At 41.9% G+C, this 16,741-nt stretch overlaps 1 protein-coding gene across 8 annotated transcripts in view; it reads left to right on the top strand.

The window, feature by feature from the left end:
* LOC134355570 (ankyrin repeat and SAM domain-containing protein 1A-like) overlaps positions 1-16,741 on the top strand; it is a 441,540-nt gene that overhangs the window by 378,235 nt on the left and 46,564 nt on the right. For all 8 annotated transcript variants that reach the window (XM_063065625.1, XM_063065619.1, XM_063065621.1 and 5 more), the window contains 2 exons: positions 1,904-2,056; positions 8,681-8,788. In XM_063065625.1, the coding sequence (XP_062921695.1) occupies positions 1,904-2,056; positions 8,681-8,788 (261 nt within the window). The remainder of the gene's footprint in view (positions 1-1,903; positions 2,057-8,680; positions 8,789-16,741) is intronic.

Below are 16,741 nucleotides of genomic sequence, written 5' to 3'. Positions count from 1 at the left end.
GAACTGCTCGTAGGATTGCAAGAAAGGCAAATCAAAACCCCCATTTGACTGCAAAAGAACTTAAGAAAGATTTAGCAGAATCTGGAGTGTGGTGCACTGTTCTACTGTGCAGCGACACCTGCACAAATATGACCTTCATGGAAGAGTCATCAGAAGAAAACCTTTCCTGCATCCTCACCACAAAATTCAGCGTCAGAAGTTTGCAAAGGAACATCTAAACAAGCCTGATGCATTTTGGAAACAAGCTGTGGACTGATGAAGTTAAAATAGAACTTTTTGTCCGCAGTGAGCAAAGGTACATTTGGAGAAAAAAGGGTGCAGAATTTCATGAAAAGAACCCCTGTCCAACTGTTAAGCATGGGGGTGGATTGATCATGCTTAGGGCATGTGTTGCACGGGGAACATATCACTGGTAGAGGGAAGAATGAATTCAATTAAATACCAGCAAATTCCAGAAGCAAACATCACACCATCTGTAAAAAAGCTGAAGATGAAAAGAGGATGGCTTCTACAGCAGGATAATGATCCTAAACACACCTCAAGATCCACAATGGACTACCTCAAGAGGCACAAGCTGAAGGTTTTGCCATGGCCCTCACAGTCCCCCGACCTAAACATCATCGAGAATCTGTGGATAGACCTCAAAAGAGCAGTGCATGCAAGACGGCCCAAGAATCTCACAGAACTAGAAGCCTTTTGCAAGGAAGAATGGGCAAAAGTCCCCCAAACAAGAATTGAAAAACTCTTAACTGGCTACAGAAAGCGTTTACAAGCTGTGATACTTGCCAAAGGGGGTGTTACTAAGTACTGACCATGCAGGGTGCCCAAACTTTTGCTTCGGACCCTTTTCCTTTTTTGTTACTTTGAAACTGTAAAAGATGGAAATAAAAAAGTAATCTTTCTTAAAATATTAAAGAAAAGTGGCCTCTTTAACTTTATGCCTTTTGGAAATCAGGTCATCTTTTACTTGCTTAGCTATTCACAGTAACAGAAATTTTGACCAAGGGTGCCCAAACTTTTGCATGTCACTGTACCTATCCCATGCCTTCCAAGTTTCTCCCAGAAACTGCAGCCATTGCTGCTGTACCATCATCCCTGCTAGTGTCTCCTTACAATCAACTTTGGCCATTTCCTCTCTCATGCCTCAATAATTCCCTTTATTCCACTGTGAGACTGATACATCTGACTTTTGCTTTTCCCGTTGAAATTGCAGGGTGAAGTCTATCATATTATGACCACTGACTCCTAAAGGTTCCCTTAACTTAATCTTCCTAATCAAATCTGGTTCATTACACAGCACCCAATCCAGAATAGTTGATCCCGTAGTGGGCTCAACCACAAGCTGCTCTAAAAAAAAATCATCTCCTAGGTATTCTACACAGTCTGTCTTTTGGAATCCAGCACCAACTTGGTTTTCCCAATCTACCTGCATAAACATCATAGATACTATGATGGGGTCTCAATTCCACCATGAGAAGAACAATGTGAAAGGGCACTTGGAAATAATGATTCATACAAGTTATCCTCAAAGTTGCATGCCACTCGGTCTTGAAACTATATTGCCATTCTTTCATCTTTGCTAGATTTAAATCTTGGTGATCCCTGCCCAGCAACACCGATGGTAACTAAATTCACCTTGAACCACTGCAATTTAAGGCTGGGAATTGAGCATTAGATAAAGGTTTTTAAATAATTCTAACATCCCATAAATTATTAAAGCAAAACACTTGGGACTTCATTTGATGTATTTATTTCAGATTGTTGCAAATAACTGCATTGTCCCTAAATTTCAGGGGAAGATAAATCAAAACCATTTAAAGTATAGGTAAGGAATGAGATAAGCCTGCATTGCAATAACTCTTATTGGTTGTATTGATTATTGGTTTGTATTTTTGTATTGTAGATTAAACCATTTGGTTTTGATGGAAATAGCAATGCTTCACTTGTAGGATGGTTGGAATCACTTGGTCTACAGATTTACCATCAGACCTTTCTGTCCAGTGGGTATAATTCAATGGATTGTGTGAAAAATCTCTGGGAACCAGAAATTATAAATGTAAGCTTGATGATTTTTTTCATGTTTTTATAATAATGGCGAAAATGCTGTCTTTCACAGATATATCTGAAAATTATGCGTTCATTGTTCCACCTTAGTTTTGCTTAATGACATTACTTTAGAGTGTTTAGATTCCTTGATGTTACTTATAATCTAGAAAGGTGCTGGCAGACTGGAAAAAGAAAATGTTTGGACATGTCTTGTGCACTTTATCTCACACGTGTTCACTCATCCATTGGTTTGCAATATCACCGCATTTTCCCTGACTAACACCATCACCTGCCCACGCTTGGGTTCACCTGTTTCCTAGCACCTGTGCTCTGTCTCTCTGTGCTCCTGTCTTACCCCAGCCCACATGCAGTTCTTTTATTGATATGAGCAGTAGGTAAGTGAAGCTACTTCCCACACTTCTATGATCTCTGCATGTGTCGGAACATGCAGTCATTATTATAATATAGGAAGAAAATAACTAAATTATCTATTAAGAATCAGAAATATGATGAAAAATGTATTTTCTGCTTTAGTAATATTGAATAAGAAGTGTGACGGAATCCTGAATTATCCCTTATGAACTGTGCTTTTAAAAAGAGAGAGAGAGCTGTACAGCACAAACACCTTGTTACTAAGAGAGAGAGAGAGGTGAAGACTGCTCGCAGTTTGTTTGGAATTTCTGCAAGGACACTGCCAGCTTCTGAGTTCCTACAGAGAGAGAAGGGAGGAGCTACTTGACGGACAGCTGGTGTTCAGCATGCTGAGATGAGCTTTGTTGTGCCCACAGAAAGGTGGGTTTTTAGAGGATAGATCAGGAGAATCGATCAGTGGCTCTCGCAGTGTAGAAAAGGTGTGACTGATGGGAAGTTATTAGTGTGTCCAACCCTTGCCTGGGTTGATAACCCCACCACATAAAATGGTCCCCTTGTTGTGGTCACATTTGGTAACTTCTAAAGGATTTCGGAGGACAACGGGAAGATCGATGGCATAAGCTTACTCTGTTACGTACCCCGTAACTGGGTTGCCAAACCAGCAGAAATGGATCACTCAGTTGGAGTCTGGAGTACTAGAACTAAGAAAGTTTTATTAAAGAAACAAGCAACACAGTAATCGAAAGGATAATAAATGCAACAATTCAACAATGATAACCACACATGTGCACAGAATTAAGATAACAGCATCAATCAAGCTCTATCGTTGTCTAGGGGTAAATGACCAATTTCAAAATGACTCAAAGTTCAGTCCAGTTTGTAGTTCAGTTCGCAGTAATCGTTGTCATGGCGATGGACAAGGTGGGGAAGAGAGACATAGAATAGGAACAACTCATCATTCAGCACAGCTTCACTCACAGACCAGCGAGATGGCTCACAAACAGCATTTGGGCGGGTCCTTGGTGATGTCACCTGAGGTCACCGACTGTGACCCCTCCTCCAGATGCAGTCGATCCTCTGCAGTGAACCCGGCACCCAGGCAAGGGCGGACACACACCGGGTTCCCGCTGATCGTACCTTTCCACCCTGTGCGTTGTCCGGTACTTCTCACCACTCGTGAGAGGCGCACCGCTTCCAGGGTCTCGTTACCTCGGGTGGCGTGTGTCTGTCTTAGCGAACCTGTCCCTTTTTATCCCCCTGCTGGGGTATCGCCTGTCCATCACTTCAAACAGTTCAGGGTTCAAAGGGGGAGCCGCTCCAGACAGCTCTTCCTCCCACATCCCTTCATTACACATCTCCAGACGCTGCTCCATTGTTCCTTATCTCTCCTTCCCCTGAGGGCAGGTGGCAGACCAACTGCTGATGCCACTGATGCTAGCCCAGGCCAGCAAACATCTTAATTTTATGTGTATTCTCGTAACACTTCCCCCCTTTAAGGATTTTTACCGGGAGGTAAAAATTACAAACATGACTACATTATCTGATACATACACAATATACATCTTTAACAGTTACTTAGCTAATACAGAGAATTTGAAGCTGTCAACACCTTGACAGACAGTCATCACATTTTCTGTTCCTTTTACACGTGTTATTAATAATCCCTTAGACCAGGCTCCAACTCAGCAAACTTCATAGTGGCCAAAAACACTGATGAATTGCGACCAATGTAACCTCTCATTTGGTTTTGTCCCGGACCACAATAACAAGGGTCGTCCCATTCCGACTCAATTTTCTCTCGCAAGGGCTTAGTAGGAGGGGGACGGGTATTGACCGCAGAGTTATTGCAAAACTTCCTGCAGTACCCCACCATCTCCAAGAGCCTTCTGAGGGCCCTCTTGTCTGTCGGGGTTGGGAGGTCAGCGATAGCCTGCACTGTAGCTTGCATCACTGCCAGCTGCCCCTGTGTCACCACAATTCCCAGGTAAGTGACTCTCGTGTGGCCGAATTCATTTTTTCCAAGGTTCACTATCAAGCTGGCTTCAGACAGCCGTGTTAAATTGCCAATACACACCTCTGTGTTCATCAGCCCTTTAGTCACTGAATTACTCAAAAAATATGGGTGTTGTTTACTTGGCTGCCCTATTGTAACAGACATAACCCAACGTCCCAGTTCTTTGCATTTCCTCGGGACAATCAGACACATGGGTGCGAGTCGTTTAATTACTCCTTCGGGGATTAAGGGAGAGACCTTATCAGTAGACCTGGCCAAAACAATAGCCTTCTCCCTTCTGACCGATCCCATCCTAATCTTTTCAAAATGGTTTTTTCCTCTTAGCAAGGGGCCCCTAGCTTCATTGATTTCCACGCTAACACCGACTAGGTTTGTTAGCATATCAAAAGCCGGTGACCGTCTCAGTTCGCGTCGGTCATGATCAATAACATTTTTCCCCCTGGGCAGCCGGTAAATCTCTTTCATGATTCCACCAACTGTTTCCTCCAGCACCGCAAAATGTCCACCGGGGGGTACCTCGTGGGCCATGTTAAAAACCTCATCCCCATAACTCTTTTGCACCACCCCCCACTCCTCATCTGCGGATGCTGTACTTGATTTCCCTTTCTTCCTTAGCACTTCCTCATCCGCACAATAGCCTACTAGTTCCCTTGTCAAGGCTGTGTCAGAGAGAGCGGTCTCTGCAAAACCCATCAGCCCCTCGCCTCGCTCCTGCGTCTGCACAAATTCTTTCCTGGCTACTGCTACGTCCGTCCCAGCTCCCTCACTACCTCTTATCTCACTACACCCTGTCTCATACAAGGTTGGCAGAAATGTTTCAGCCAAATTCACCATCGCGGGCGGGGCCTCCATGCTGGCAGGCTGACCCGTCAATCTCACGACTGGGAACACGATTCCTCCGGCGATGTCATTACCGAGCAAGACTTCCACGTCTTTCATCGGTAATTCGGACCTCACCCCAATCGTGACTAGTCCAGAGACCAGGTTGCTCTGTAAATGTATCTGGTGCAAAGGGACTGACTCTGTCCCTTCCCCAACACCTTTGACCTCTACCTCCCCAGTCTGGGTCTCTGAGCTAAGCTCTAATACACTCTTCAGTATTAGTGACTGACACGCTCCCGTGTCTCTCCAGATCCGCACTGGAACTGGTTTTACCCTCTTTTTCACTGACACCAATCCGGCCGAGATAAACCTCTCGCGCCCTTCCTGGACTTTTTCAGACCTGTCCTTCCCTAGCGGTTCGCTTAACAGCTCGATACAGCCATTCAAAATTTCCGCTTTTCCTTTCCCCGTCTCCTTCCTTGGGGCAAAGCACCTGGACGCAAAGTGTCCGACTTTCCCACAATTATAACAGATGACCCCAGGAGACTTCCTACCAGACTGCTCCCGGTCTACCTTATCCTTTTCACTAGTCCCCGGCTTACTTTCTGACTTTTCCGGCGGACTCTCCCCGCCGTCCTGACTACCCTTCTGGTAGCCTTTACTCGGGGCAACCTTCATTTTATGCGTCAACGCATACTCATCTGCTAACTTAGCAGTTGCGGCTAACATGGCTGCCTCTTTCTCATCGAGGTAGGGTCTCATACCCTCAGGGACACAACCTTTAAACTGCTCAATCAGAATCAGCTGCAGCAGTCTGTCATAATCCCCCTCTACCCCTTTCGAGGCGCACCAACGCTCACAATATGTTTGCATCTCGCGAGCAAACTCCAAATACGTGCGGTCCCACCGCTTCCTCGCATTCCGGAACCTCTGCCGGTATGCCTCCGGGACCAACTCATAAATCCTGAGGATGGCCTCCTTCACCACCTCATACTTCTGGGCATCTTCCGCGGATAAAGCGGAGTAAGCTTGTTGGGCTTTCCCTTTCAGTACACTCTGAAGTAAAACAACCCACTTATCCCTTGGCCAGTCCTGACTTATGGCCACTTTTTCGAAATGGAGAAAGTACCGATCCACATCGGTATCGTCAAATGGGGGAACCAGCCTAACCTCCTGGGTCGCCCGGAACCCTCCACCTTGGTTCGGCACGAGCCCCTGCTCGGCCCTTATCTTTAACTTCTCCAGCTCAAATTCCCTTTCCCTCTGTTTCTCCTCTCTCTCCAACTGTCTTTCTCTCTCTTGCCTTTCTACCTCTTTCTCTCTCTCTCGCCTTTCTAACTCTTTCTCTCTCTCCCGCCTTTCTAACTCTCTCTCTTTCTCCTGCCTTTCTAACTCTGTCTCCTGCCTTTCTAACTGCTTCTCTTCGTGTTCTAACTGCCGTACCCGGAACTCGTGCTCGAGTCTCAGTTTTTCAAGCTGTACCTGTACCGCGTCTCCAGCAGGTTTTTCAATAGACACCACCCCCAGCTCACCTTGGGGAAACACACCTTTAGATACATAGTGCTCTACAATAGCTCTGTGTATCTCCTCTCTCCTCATTGTCGACTTCACCTTAGCAAGATTCACCCGTTTGGCCACAGCTATCAATTCCGATTTCCTGGCATCCTCTAATGCCTCCAAGGTCGGCGCCTTTATAAATTCCTCAACCTCCATTTCTGCTGTTTGTCTTTTCTTTCTTTCGGGAATTTTAACCCAATCAATTTACTCCGTCCCAAATTTAGCGTTCAAAATCCCGGACGAGAACCCCACTTATGTTACGTACCCCGTAACTGGGTTGCCAAACCAGCAGAAATGGATCACTCAGTTGGAGTCTGGAGTACTAGAACTAAGAAAGTTTTATTAAAGAAACAAGCAACACAGTAATCGAAAGGATAATAAATGCAACAATTCAACAATGATAACCACACATGTGCACAGAATTAAGATAACAGCATCAATCAAGCTCTATCGTTGTCTAGGGGTAAATGACCAATTTCAAAATGACTCAAAGTTCAGTCCAGTTTGTAGTTCAGTTCGCAGTAATCGTTGTCATGGCGATGGACAAGGTGGGGAAGAGAGACATAGAATAGGAACAACTCATCATTCAGCACAGCTTCACTCACAGACCAGCGAGATGGCTCACAAACAGCATTTGGGCGGGTCCTTGGTGATGTCACCTGAGGTCACCGACTGTGACCCCTCCTCCAGATGCGGTCGATCCTCTGCAGTGAACCCGGCACCCAGGCAAGGGCGGACACACACCGGGTTCCCGCTGATCGTACCTTTCCACCCTGTGCGTTGTCCGGTACTTCTCACCACTCGTGAGAGGCGCACCGCTTCCAGGGTCTCGTTACCTCGGGTGGCGTGTGTCTGTCTTAGCGAACCTGTCCCTTTTTATCCCCCTGCTGGGGTATCGCCTGTCCATCACTTCAAACAGTTCAGGGTTCAAAGGGGGAGCCGCTCCAGACAGCTCTTCCTCCCACATCCCTTCATTACACATCTCCAGACGCTGCTCCATTGTTCCTTATCTCTCCTTCCCCTGAGGGCAGGTGGCAGACCAACTGCTGATGCCACTGATGCTAGCCCAGGCCAGCAAACATCTTAATTTTATGTGTATTCTCGTAACAACTCGAACAACCACAACACCTCTCTCTCTCCAACTAAATACCACGAACTGAACTTTACCCATCATCATAAGACTATCCATTTACCTCTAGGCTTGAAGAAGCTTGGTTTCTATATTTACACACACACACACACACACACACACACACACACACACACACACAAAATCTTTGCTAACCTGTTTGATATATCTGAATTTTATTACTGTGTTGTGTAGTTACTAATAAAATAGCATTAGTTAACAGCAATACCAGACTCTAAGGTGTTTTCCATGTCTGCTGGTTCTTTAACCCATCACGGGGTACGTGACAGAAGCAAAAGAAAAAGTAACTTGGATAGTGAGCGCAATGCTCTTGCTTTTGATTCAAGCTCCCTGGTTTACATCAAATTAATAAAGTATTTGATTAATTGCTGATAGAGATTAATTTTTATGAAAATGTATGTTTCAGTGATGTCACTGCTTCCTTCAAGGAAATCTGATGCACATGTCAAATTTGCAAGATGACATTGTTACATGAAGAGCAGACTGCTTGTGGGTTTTGATAGATTCTTATTGAATAATATTTATTGTATGTATTTATCAATGATTGTTATAACTCATGAAAGGACAGATTAACTTGAACCACCTCTTCATTCACCCTGACCTTCTGAGATTAGTCTTCAGAGCTCAAGGATACTAAATTGATTAATTACCCCTCGCGTGAAAGAAGCTAAACATATTTTTGCAAGATTTATATTTCCCGATGATGTGTGTTGTTTTAGGTTCTGAAAATAACCTTACTAGGTCATCGAAAACGAATCTTAGCATCTCTAGGCGAACGGCCCAATGAAGAACCACCTCAGAAACCACCAAGAGCTTCACAATTGAAGGTAAGAAATTTTTTTCAATGGCACGTAGCTGGTGGTGTTTTAAAGTTCTACCAGCTTTAAATGCAGCACATAATGGTCATTTTAGCTGAACTATGCAGTGACAATTAGATTAGATTATGAGGACACCCAGTCCTCTTTTATTGTCATTTAGTAATACATGCATTAAGAAATGATACAATGTTCCTCCAGAATGATTTCACAGAAACACAAGACAAACCAAGACTAAAAAAACTGACAAAAACCACATAATTATAACATATAGTTACAACAGTGCAAAGCAATACCGTAATTTGATAAAGAACAGACCATGGGCACGGTAAAAAAAAGTCTCAAAGTCTCTTGAAAGTCCCATCATCTCACGTAGACGGTAGAAGGAAGAAAAACTCTCCCTGCCAAGAGCTTCCAGCGCCGCAAACTTGGAAGCTCCTGACCACAGCCGACTCTCGAGTCCGTCCGAAAACTTAAAGCCTCCGGCACCAAGCACCATCTCTGCCGAGCGCTTCGACCCCGGCCTCGGCAGCAGGCAATAGGCAAAGCCGAGGATTTGGGGCCTTCCCCTCTGGAGATTCTCGATTGCAGTGTTGAATGCAAATTTGTAGTTGGTGAATTCTTGGATAATGTTTACATTTGTCTCAAATTAAATTCCTTAATAAATTTACAATTAATATCAGTCAATTACAAAAATTCAAGCCTTGCAGTTCAAATGCAAGATAATTGAATGTATGCATTGCTTTCAGTCTAATATTTAGATCTAGTGACCACAGTGAAGACTAAAATTGGACATGGTTCAAAATCCCTTCATTCTCATCCTTGTACAGTCATTTCACTCTGCCTCCCAGTTTTAACACAGATAACAGAACTTGTCCAAGTTTCATCTTCCCAGTGACAGAGTAGTAAAATGACTTCTGTATTGTCCACTGTGTCTATTCTGCTGTGTGGTAGATCATGGATGATCTTCTACCCTAGCCCTAGTTTCTGAGCAAAACTGATGTCCTTTGATAGGCTACACATCAATTATTTAGAAATCTATTATTCTTTGCCTTAAATGATGTAGCAAGTAAACCTCCATTGCCCTTTAAGTGAAGAATTACAAAAGTTCATTAACCTTACACTTGAATCTTGCACTTTTTATTTTGTTCCAAAGTGTCTTGTGTGGCATCTTGGTAAAGGTTTTCAAGTGCAAATGTAGTACATCAATTGGTTTGCCTTTATCATTTCTCTCCACTACAGTCACAGAAATCTGGCAGATTTGTCAAACAGCTTTTCAGTTTAAAAATCTATTTTCTCAGTATTACATGGTGCAGTCATACCACTGCTTTCAGCATTTTCAGTGCTGAAGATATCAGTCTGATTTATAGTTCTGTTTTCTCTCTTCAATTATTTGACTGCATTTGCTGCCATTTGATTTGTGCGAGCTATTCTAGCCCTGTTGAATCTTGGATGTGACAGTCCTGCATCCATGTTTTTCATAACCTCCTCTTCAAAACTCCAGCGAATTTTATTCCATAAGGAGTAAGAATCAGTTGATTCCAGAGGTAACGTGGTGCATCCACCTATGTTGATTACTAGTGTGATCCAGTAAAATATAAACACAGTAGTAAATTGTTAAAATAAAGCTGAATTAATGATCTTCCTATTTTCATTCTGCATAAGTAAACATAAGTAATTTGCGGAGATTTGAGATGAACAAAAATTAATGGTATTGTGCATAGCCAAGAAGGTTGCCTAGCCTACAGCAGGATCTGAATCAAATAGAAAGTGGGATGAAGCAATGTGGTGCATTTTGGGAAATCAAATTAGTTTAGGACATGTTCATTAAATACTCTGGCATGATGTTAATGAACAGAGAGAAAATAATGTAGAAATCCTTAGTTACCTGAAAGTAACAACACAGGTAGCTTGGGTGGTGAAGAAGGCATGTGGCATGGTTACATTTTTCTGGGTCATAACATTAAAATATCAGCATCGGAAAGTTATGTTGCAACTTTACAGCATGACTGATGGGCAGCACTTGGAGTATTGCATGCATTTCTGGTTGCCATAGTATGGAAAGGATGTGATTGTGCTGGTGAGAGTGCAAAAGAGATTCACCAAGATATTGTCTGTATTGGACAATTTTTGTCATAGAAAACAATCAAGTAGGTTATTCAGTCCTGTTGAAGAGTTTTGGACAGAAACGTCAGCTGTTCGCTTTTCCATAGATGCTGCCTGGCCTGCTGAGTTCCTCCAGCATTTTGTGTGTGTTGCTCAAGTAGGTTAGACTTGTTTTTCCTGAAGTGAAGGATTTTGAATTAGAGAGATTTAACATTGTGGGAGGCATAGGGCAAACAGTCAGAATCTATTGGACAGGGAAAGGGTCATAAAAATGAATAGGCATAGGTTTAAGATTAAGAGGAAGCAATAATAAAGGGGATCTTGGAAGAAGGTTTCTCACACATTGTGGTTGATTTCTGGAATATCCTACCAAAGGAGGTGGTGGAGGCAGATATGATAACTTGTTTAAGAGGCATTTAGACAGGCACAACAAGACACAAGGATTTAAGATTCAAAGCACATTTATAATCAAAGAATGTATAAACTTTAGACCTTGAAATTTGTCTGCTTGTGAACATAATGTGGGGAAGCACATAGATGTAGTTGGACAAAATAATCAGCGTGTGTGTGTGGGCCCATTGCTGTACTGTACAACTAATCCATTGATCCTGTGACACAGAACTCACTACCATTGAGGGAAGTGGAAATAGTAATTGTGGCTTCCAACAGGGAATGGATTGCATATTTTAGGGAAGATAATTTGCAGGACCCTGAGGAATGAGGTGCTGACTCAGGAGACTGCATTGACCCCACTGTGCCATAAGAATTTTGTGGCATTCTGTCATCAGCTAATTTCTCCTCTGAACCTCCCTCAAAATTAAAAGATTCAAAATACATTTATCATCAAAGAATGTATGAAATTGTACAACCTTCAGATTTGTTTGCTTACAGGCAACCACAAAGCACGAAACCTGAAAGAACCCAATTAAATAAATAGCAGACCAACACCCGATGCTCAAGGGAAAGGAAAGAAACACAAATCATGCAAACAAGTGAAGCAAACAACAACATTCCAAACCTGGAATGTATCTGAACCCTCTGGAATCTGCTTCTGTCTCCCAAAACCCTACTGGTTTTGTGACAAATTACACATACGTGGAGCATAACCTCCTGTGTTCCTCTGCCTGAGTAATCTATTTGAGTCAGTATTTCATGTTCAAAGACTACTCTAGACTGTCCTTACTTTCTAGATCTGTCTATTACTTTTCAAGTTCAAGTTTATTGTCATTCAGTCATTTACACGTGTACTGCCAAATGAAGCAACATTCCTCCAAACCCAAGGTACACAACACAGTGCATAACTCACAATGCATGAAGTAATATTACCATAAATAAGTTAACAACTAATAAAATATATTCCAGAAGATTAACATTTCACTTAAGTTGCATTTATGACACAAGTTTAAAAAGTAAATGGTATAATGCTACTGGTGTTTCATAAGTGATGAGACCTGAGTGGTGGCAGGGAGTTCAGTAGTCTCACGATCTGGGAGAAGAAGTGGTTTCCCATCCTAACAGTCCTTGTCTTCATGCTACAGTACCTTCCACCTGATGGTAGGGGAGTAAAGAGAGATATTAAAGATTGATTGAAATTCCATGGGAATGAGCAGGAACATAGTGGAGTATTGGTCACAAATTTTATTTTCTCTTGATACTATAGTTTAAAAGAAAAGCTATAAAACCCAAAATTATTAAACCAGGAGCAAAAGCTAAGAAATGTGCAAGTAAATTAGGAGGACAGGTTAAAGTATGTATATAAGTAAGCAATCATTGCAGAGGCATTCAACATGTAAAGGGAAAATTGAACACATGACCCTCTGGTATGAAGTCACACTTACCTGTGATGGTAGCAATTATCAGAAATGGCTTCATCTTTGCTACAACAAGGAAGTAAATAAATTTGGTTATAAGGTATATGGCAAAGATGATATAGGAGGAGGAGTGATAATTAGGCTTCACATCTCTAATATTGGTAGACAAGGTTTGAGAATGATATCAAGTTATTATTGGCTGTTCGGTAGCAGCCATGAAATGATTGAACCCATAAATGTAGAGATTAGTTAAGCATGTAGCAAAAATGTGGTTCAATAGGGGAATGCTTTTATTTTGTCAGTTCTTGATTGTCCATTCAACAGATACAAAGAATCCCAGTAACCATGACAACTGTAGACTATACCTCAAGAGTTCAGTCATACTTTCACCTGAGTCCAAATTCTTTTAAAGGCTGTGTATCCGGAGTGTCTGAGCAGCTTTGCCTTGACACCCAGCCTTTCTTATACCTTCTGTACTTCACCTGCCCTGGTACCATAAATGGGAGCAGGAGCTCCTTGTGCTCGGCCTTGGTGCAGTGTTTTTATAAACACAGTGTTTACGTGATGGTCTATCTCAACAGCCTGGAGAAGCACATGCAATGCTTTCGCGGATTTGCTGGGACAAAGCTGCCAACTGCCTCCACTGCCTGTTAGGCAGGGTGCACCTCATGTATACCCAGCACAACAGAAATTTCCAATCCAGGTTTGAAACAGAGTGAATTGCAGAGCCACAGTAAATTGTTTGCCTTGATGTAGCCTCTAACAACAAAAAGCCACCAAAGGCATATGTCAGACAAATGCATCCTGAGAAGGTAATTACCAAACTGTGGACATTCCTGTTGGCTGAAGGCCTGCAGAGATTAGCTAGTTTAGAGCTGGAGGCAAAGCTATTTTTCTCTTGCTTAATTAACTAGCCAAATGGTAAATCATCTGCCACTTAATTGAGTACCAACTGTATAGTCTGAAAAGATAATGAATTTTTAGAATACTTATACTGCAGGATCGTCCTAAAAATCCAAAATTCAGGTCTTTTTAGATTTTAGCAGGCCAGGCAGCATCTATGGAAAAGAGTAAAATAATCAACGTTTCAGGCAGAGACCCTTCATCAGGACTAGAGAAAAAGATGAGGTCAGAGTAAGAAGGTTGGGGGGAGGGGAGGAAGTAGTACCAGGTAGTAAGTGATAGGTGAAACTGGGAGAGGGGGAAGAGTGAAGTAATGAGCTGGGAACTTGATTGCTGGAAAAGCTAACGGGCTGGAGAAGGGGGAAATCTGATAGGAGAGGACAGAAGGCTATGGAAGGATGGGCAGGTAAGGGGATAAGGTGAGAGAGGAAAATGGAAATGGAGAGTGATGAAGCGGAGGAGCAATTACTGAAGATTAATGTTCATGCCATCAGGTTGGAGGCTACCCAGATGGAATACTCCTCCAACGTCAGTGTGGCCTTATTGTGGCAATAGCGAAGCCCATGGATTAACATGTCAGAATGGGAAGTAGAAGTAAAATGGGTGGCCACTGGGAGATCCCGCATTTTCTGGCAGACAGAACGTAGGTGCTAGGTGAAGCAGTCCCTCGATCTACATCTGGTCTCATTGATATTTAGGAGGTCACACTGGGTACAGTAGATGATCCCAGCGGACTCAAAGGTGAAGTGATACCTCATCTGGATGGACTGTTTGGGGCCATGAACTTCCACGATGCTGCCCTGGATTTGAATGCCCTCCGAGATCATTTTTATGATGAAAGAGATGTGTTGGTCAGTGAGTCACTTGAAGGAGGAGTCGGTCTCTGTCAAGAATGGAATATTGAATTTGAAAGACGTCAGAGATGAAAGAAACAAATGGCTGGTGAGAACTCAGACACTGGGTTAACAGCTAAGGAGGAAGTGGAAAGAGTCATGAAGGCAACACTCGATCGTCTACACAGAGAAATGGACGAAAGGTTCGCTCGTTTGCATGATATTGACGCCAAGTTTGGGTTTCTTCTCGATGTCGAGGGACTGTGTTACGGCACTGACAGTAACAAACTAAAGAAGAAGTGCGAAAATTTGGGCAAATTGTACAGCACTGACGTTGATGAACAGCAGCTATATGAAAAAATTTTGGATTGCATAATGTTGCTATCAAGGCGGGTCAACATGAAAATATCAAGACCTGAAGAACTTCTTGAATTTATTGTTCAATATGGAGATGAAAGCGTCCTCCCCAATCTTCGCATTGCTATTCAGATAATGCTAACTATCGCAGTTTTCATCGCCAGCTGTGAGAGATCATTCAGCAAGTTAAAACTAATACTTCCGTATTTGAGAACCTTCATGGGTCAAGGCACACTCTGTGATCTTGCTCTGCTGAGTGTAGTAGAAAGTGAAGAAACTGAAAAAACTGACTGATCACATCATAGACCAATTTGTATCAGTGAAAGCAAGGAAGGTGCAGTTATAATTTTCATGTAGTGCCATAATTTGTCAATTAAAAGATTATCGAGCTTGACTTGTATTTTTGAGCTGATATTATGGTAAAGTTATCTGAAAGATGGGTGTCAGATGTTTGGACAGAGGCGCAATTTCAGTACTTGCCATAGGCGTTATTTTCCGTAGCTACGCCCCTGATGATTGAAACTTCTAGTCATCAAGGAATGCCAACAAAGATTCATATAGATGGGCATGCCTGGCAAATATATTTACATATGTTTATGAAATGGGTGTTGGATACAGTTTTGCAATCACATTTAAAATGTCATTTGTAGTTGCAAGTTTATAGATACAAGGGCTTACCTGAAATACTGGAATATAGGATAGAATATTACTACGGACTTGAGGCATTTAACAAAAAATTCCTCCATTGTTATCTAAAGTTGAATTTCATGAAATGAAATACAGGTGTGTATCTGGTGTGGAAATTGATAGGCAGCAGAAGGCAGTGATGATAGGTGCTGTGGTTATCAGATGTAACTTGTGCAGTTCCACAAGAATCTATGTTGCAACTTATTTTTGTATACATCCCCCTTAACCACAGTGTGTTCTGTCCATAAAATTCATTGAAGTTTTCCCAGAAACTTTCCCATAGGTATGCTAGCAATTCAAGAGGTTGGTTTATCCCTATTTGTTTGATAGGTTCTGTTAATATAAAGTAAATGCTGCATTATCATTGTAACCACACTATTTAAATAGATTTTGAGGAGTCTTATAGAGAACTTCAGTTTAGACTTTGTCAGAACAATAGGGTGACACTATGGTTCTATTAAACATCAGATCATATGGCCTTCGCAAGCTGTATGTCAATTTGTTGAAATGGCATTCTCCTTTATTTAATATTGTATCTCGTTTTATTTACAATTTTGCTGAGTTTTTCATTGACTAATATTAATTGATATGACACTTATTTCTGCTGCTATTTGAGGACATTCATTAAAAATGCTGTAATTACATTTTCATTTTTCCATTTTCATGACATTGTAATGCTCATTTCTCAAGCTTATAATTAGCTAGAGGATGTATTAACCAAAGTTGGGATTGATGATTCTCTTTATTCAATATTGCTTTAAGAAAAATCAATTGTTTGCATCCTTTGATTTTTTTCTGATTCTCTTTCTTAAACATCTTTGCTTAATTGTAGAATCTTTGACTTATGTTGCCTGATCAATAACTTTATGTCTATTTAATGCTTTAGGTTTTTGGATTCAGTTAGTTATAATTGGCCACGCAATATTAATTAGTTGCCATTAAAGTGTCATTCAGACATCAGTTACATAAATATTTTCCCAATACCTCTATTTGATGAACACAGAATTATGATATGTTAATCAGACAAATATAGCCTCACCTAGATTATCAGGCAGCACAATATCTTTGATCAGTATTCTGTCCACAGTCTAAAAGAGGTGGGGTACTGTGCTGTATAAAGTACTCGTGAACTGATGGAGCATTTATTTACTGCAGTATTATATGTACTTTAGTGTTTCATGGTGTCTCTTTTGGGTTTCATAGGTTGGGGCACAACAGTGCTTTGATTTGGTTTTATGAATTGCCAGGGTAGGCTAACATTTGTTTTT

Source organism: Mobula hypostoma, chromosome 13 (assembly GCF_963921235.1).
Source record: "Mobula hypostoma chromosome 13, sMobHyp1.1, whole genome shotgun sequence".
Taxonomy (NCBI): domain Eukaryota; kingdom Metazoa; phylum Chordata; class Chondrichthyes; order Myliobatiformes; family Myliobatidae; genus Mobula; species Mobula hypostoma.
The sequence above is the reverse complement of the archived record's forward strand: the minus strand, read 5'-3'. Positions and strand labels throughout refer to the sequence as shown.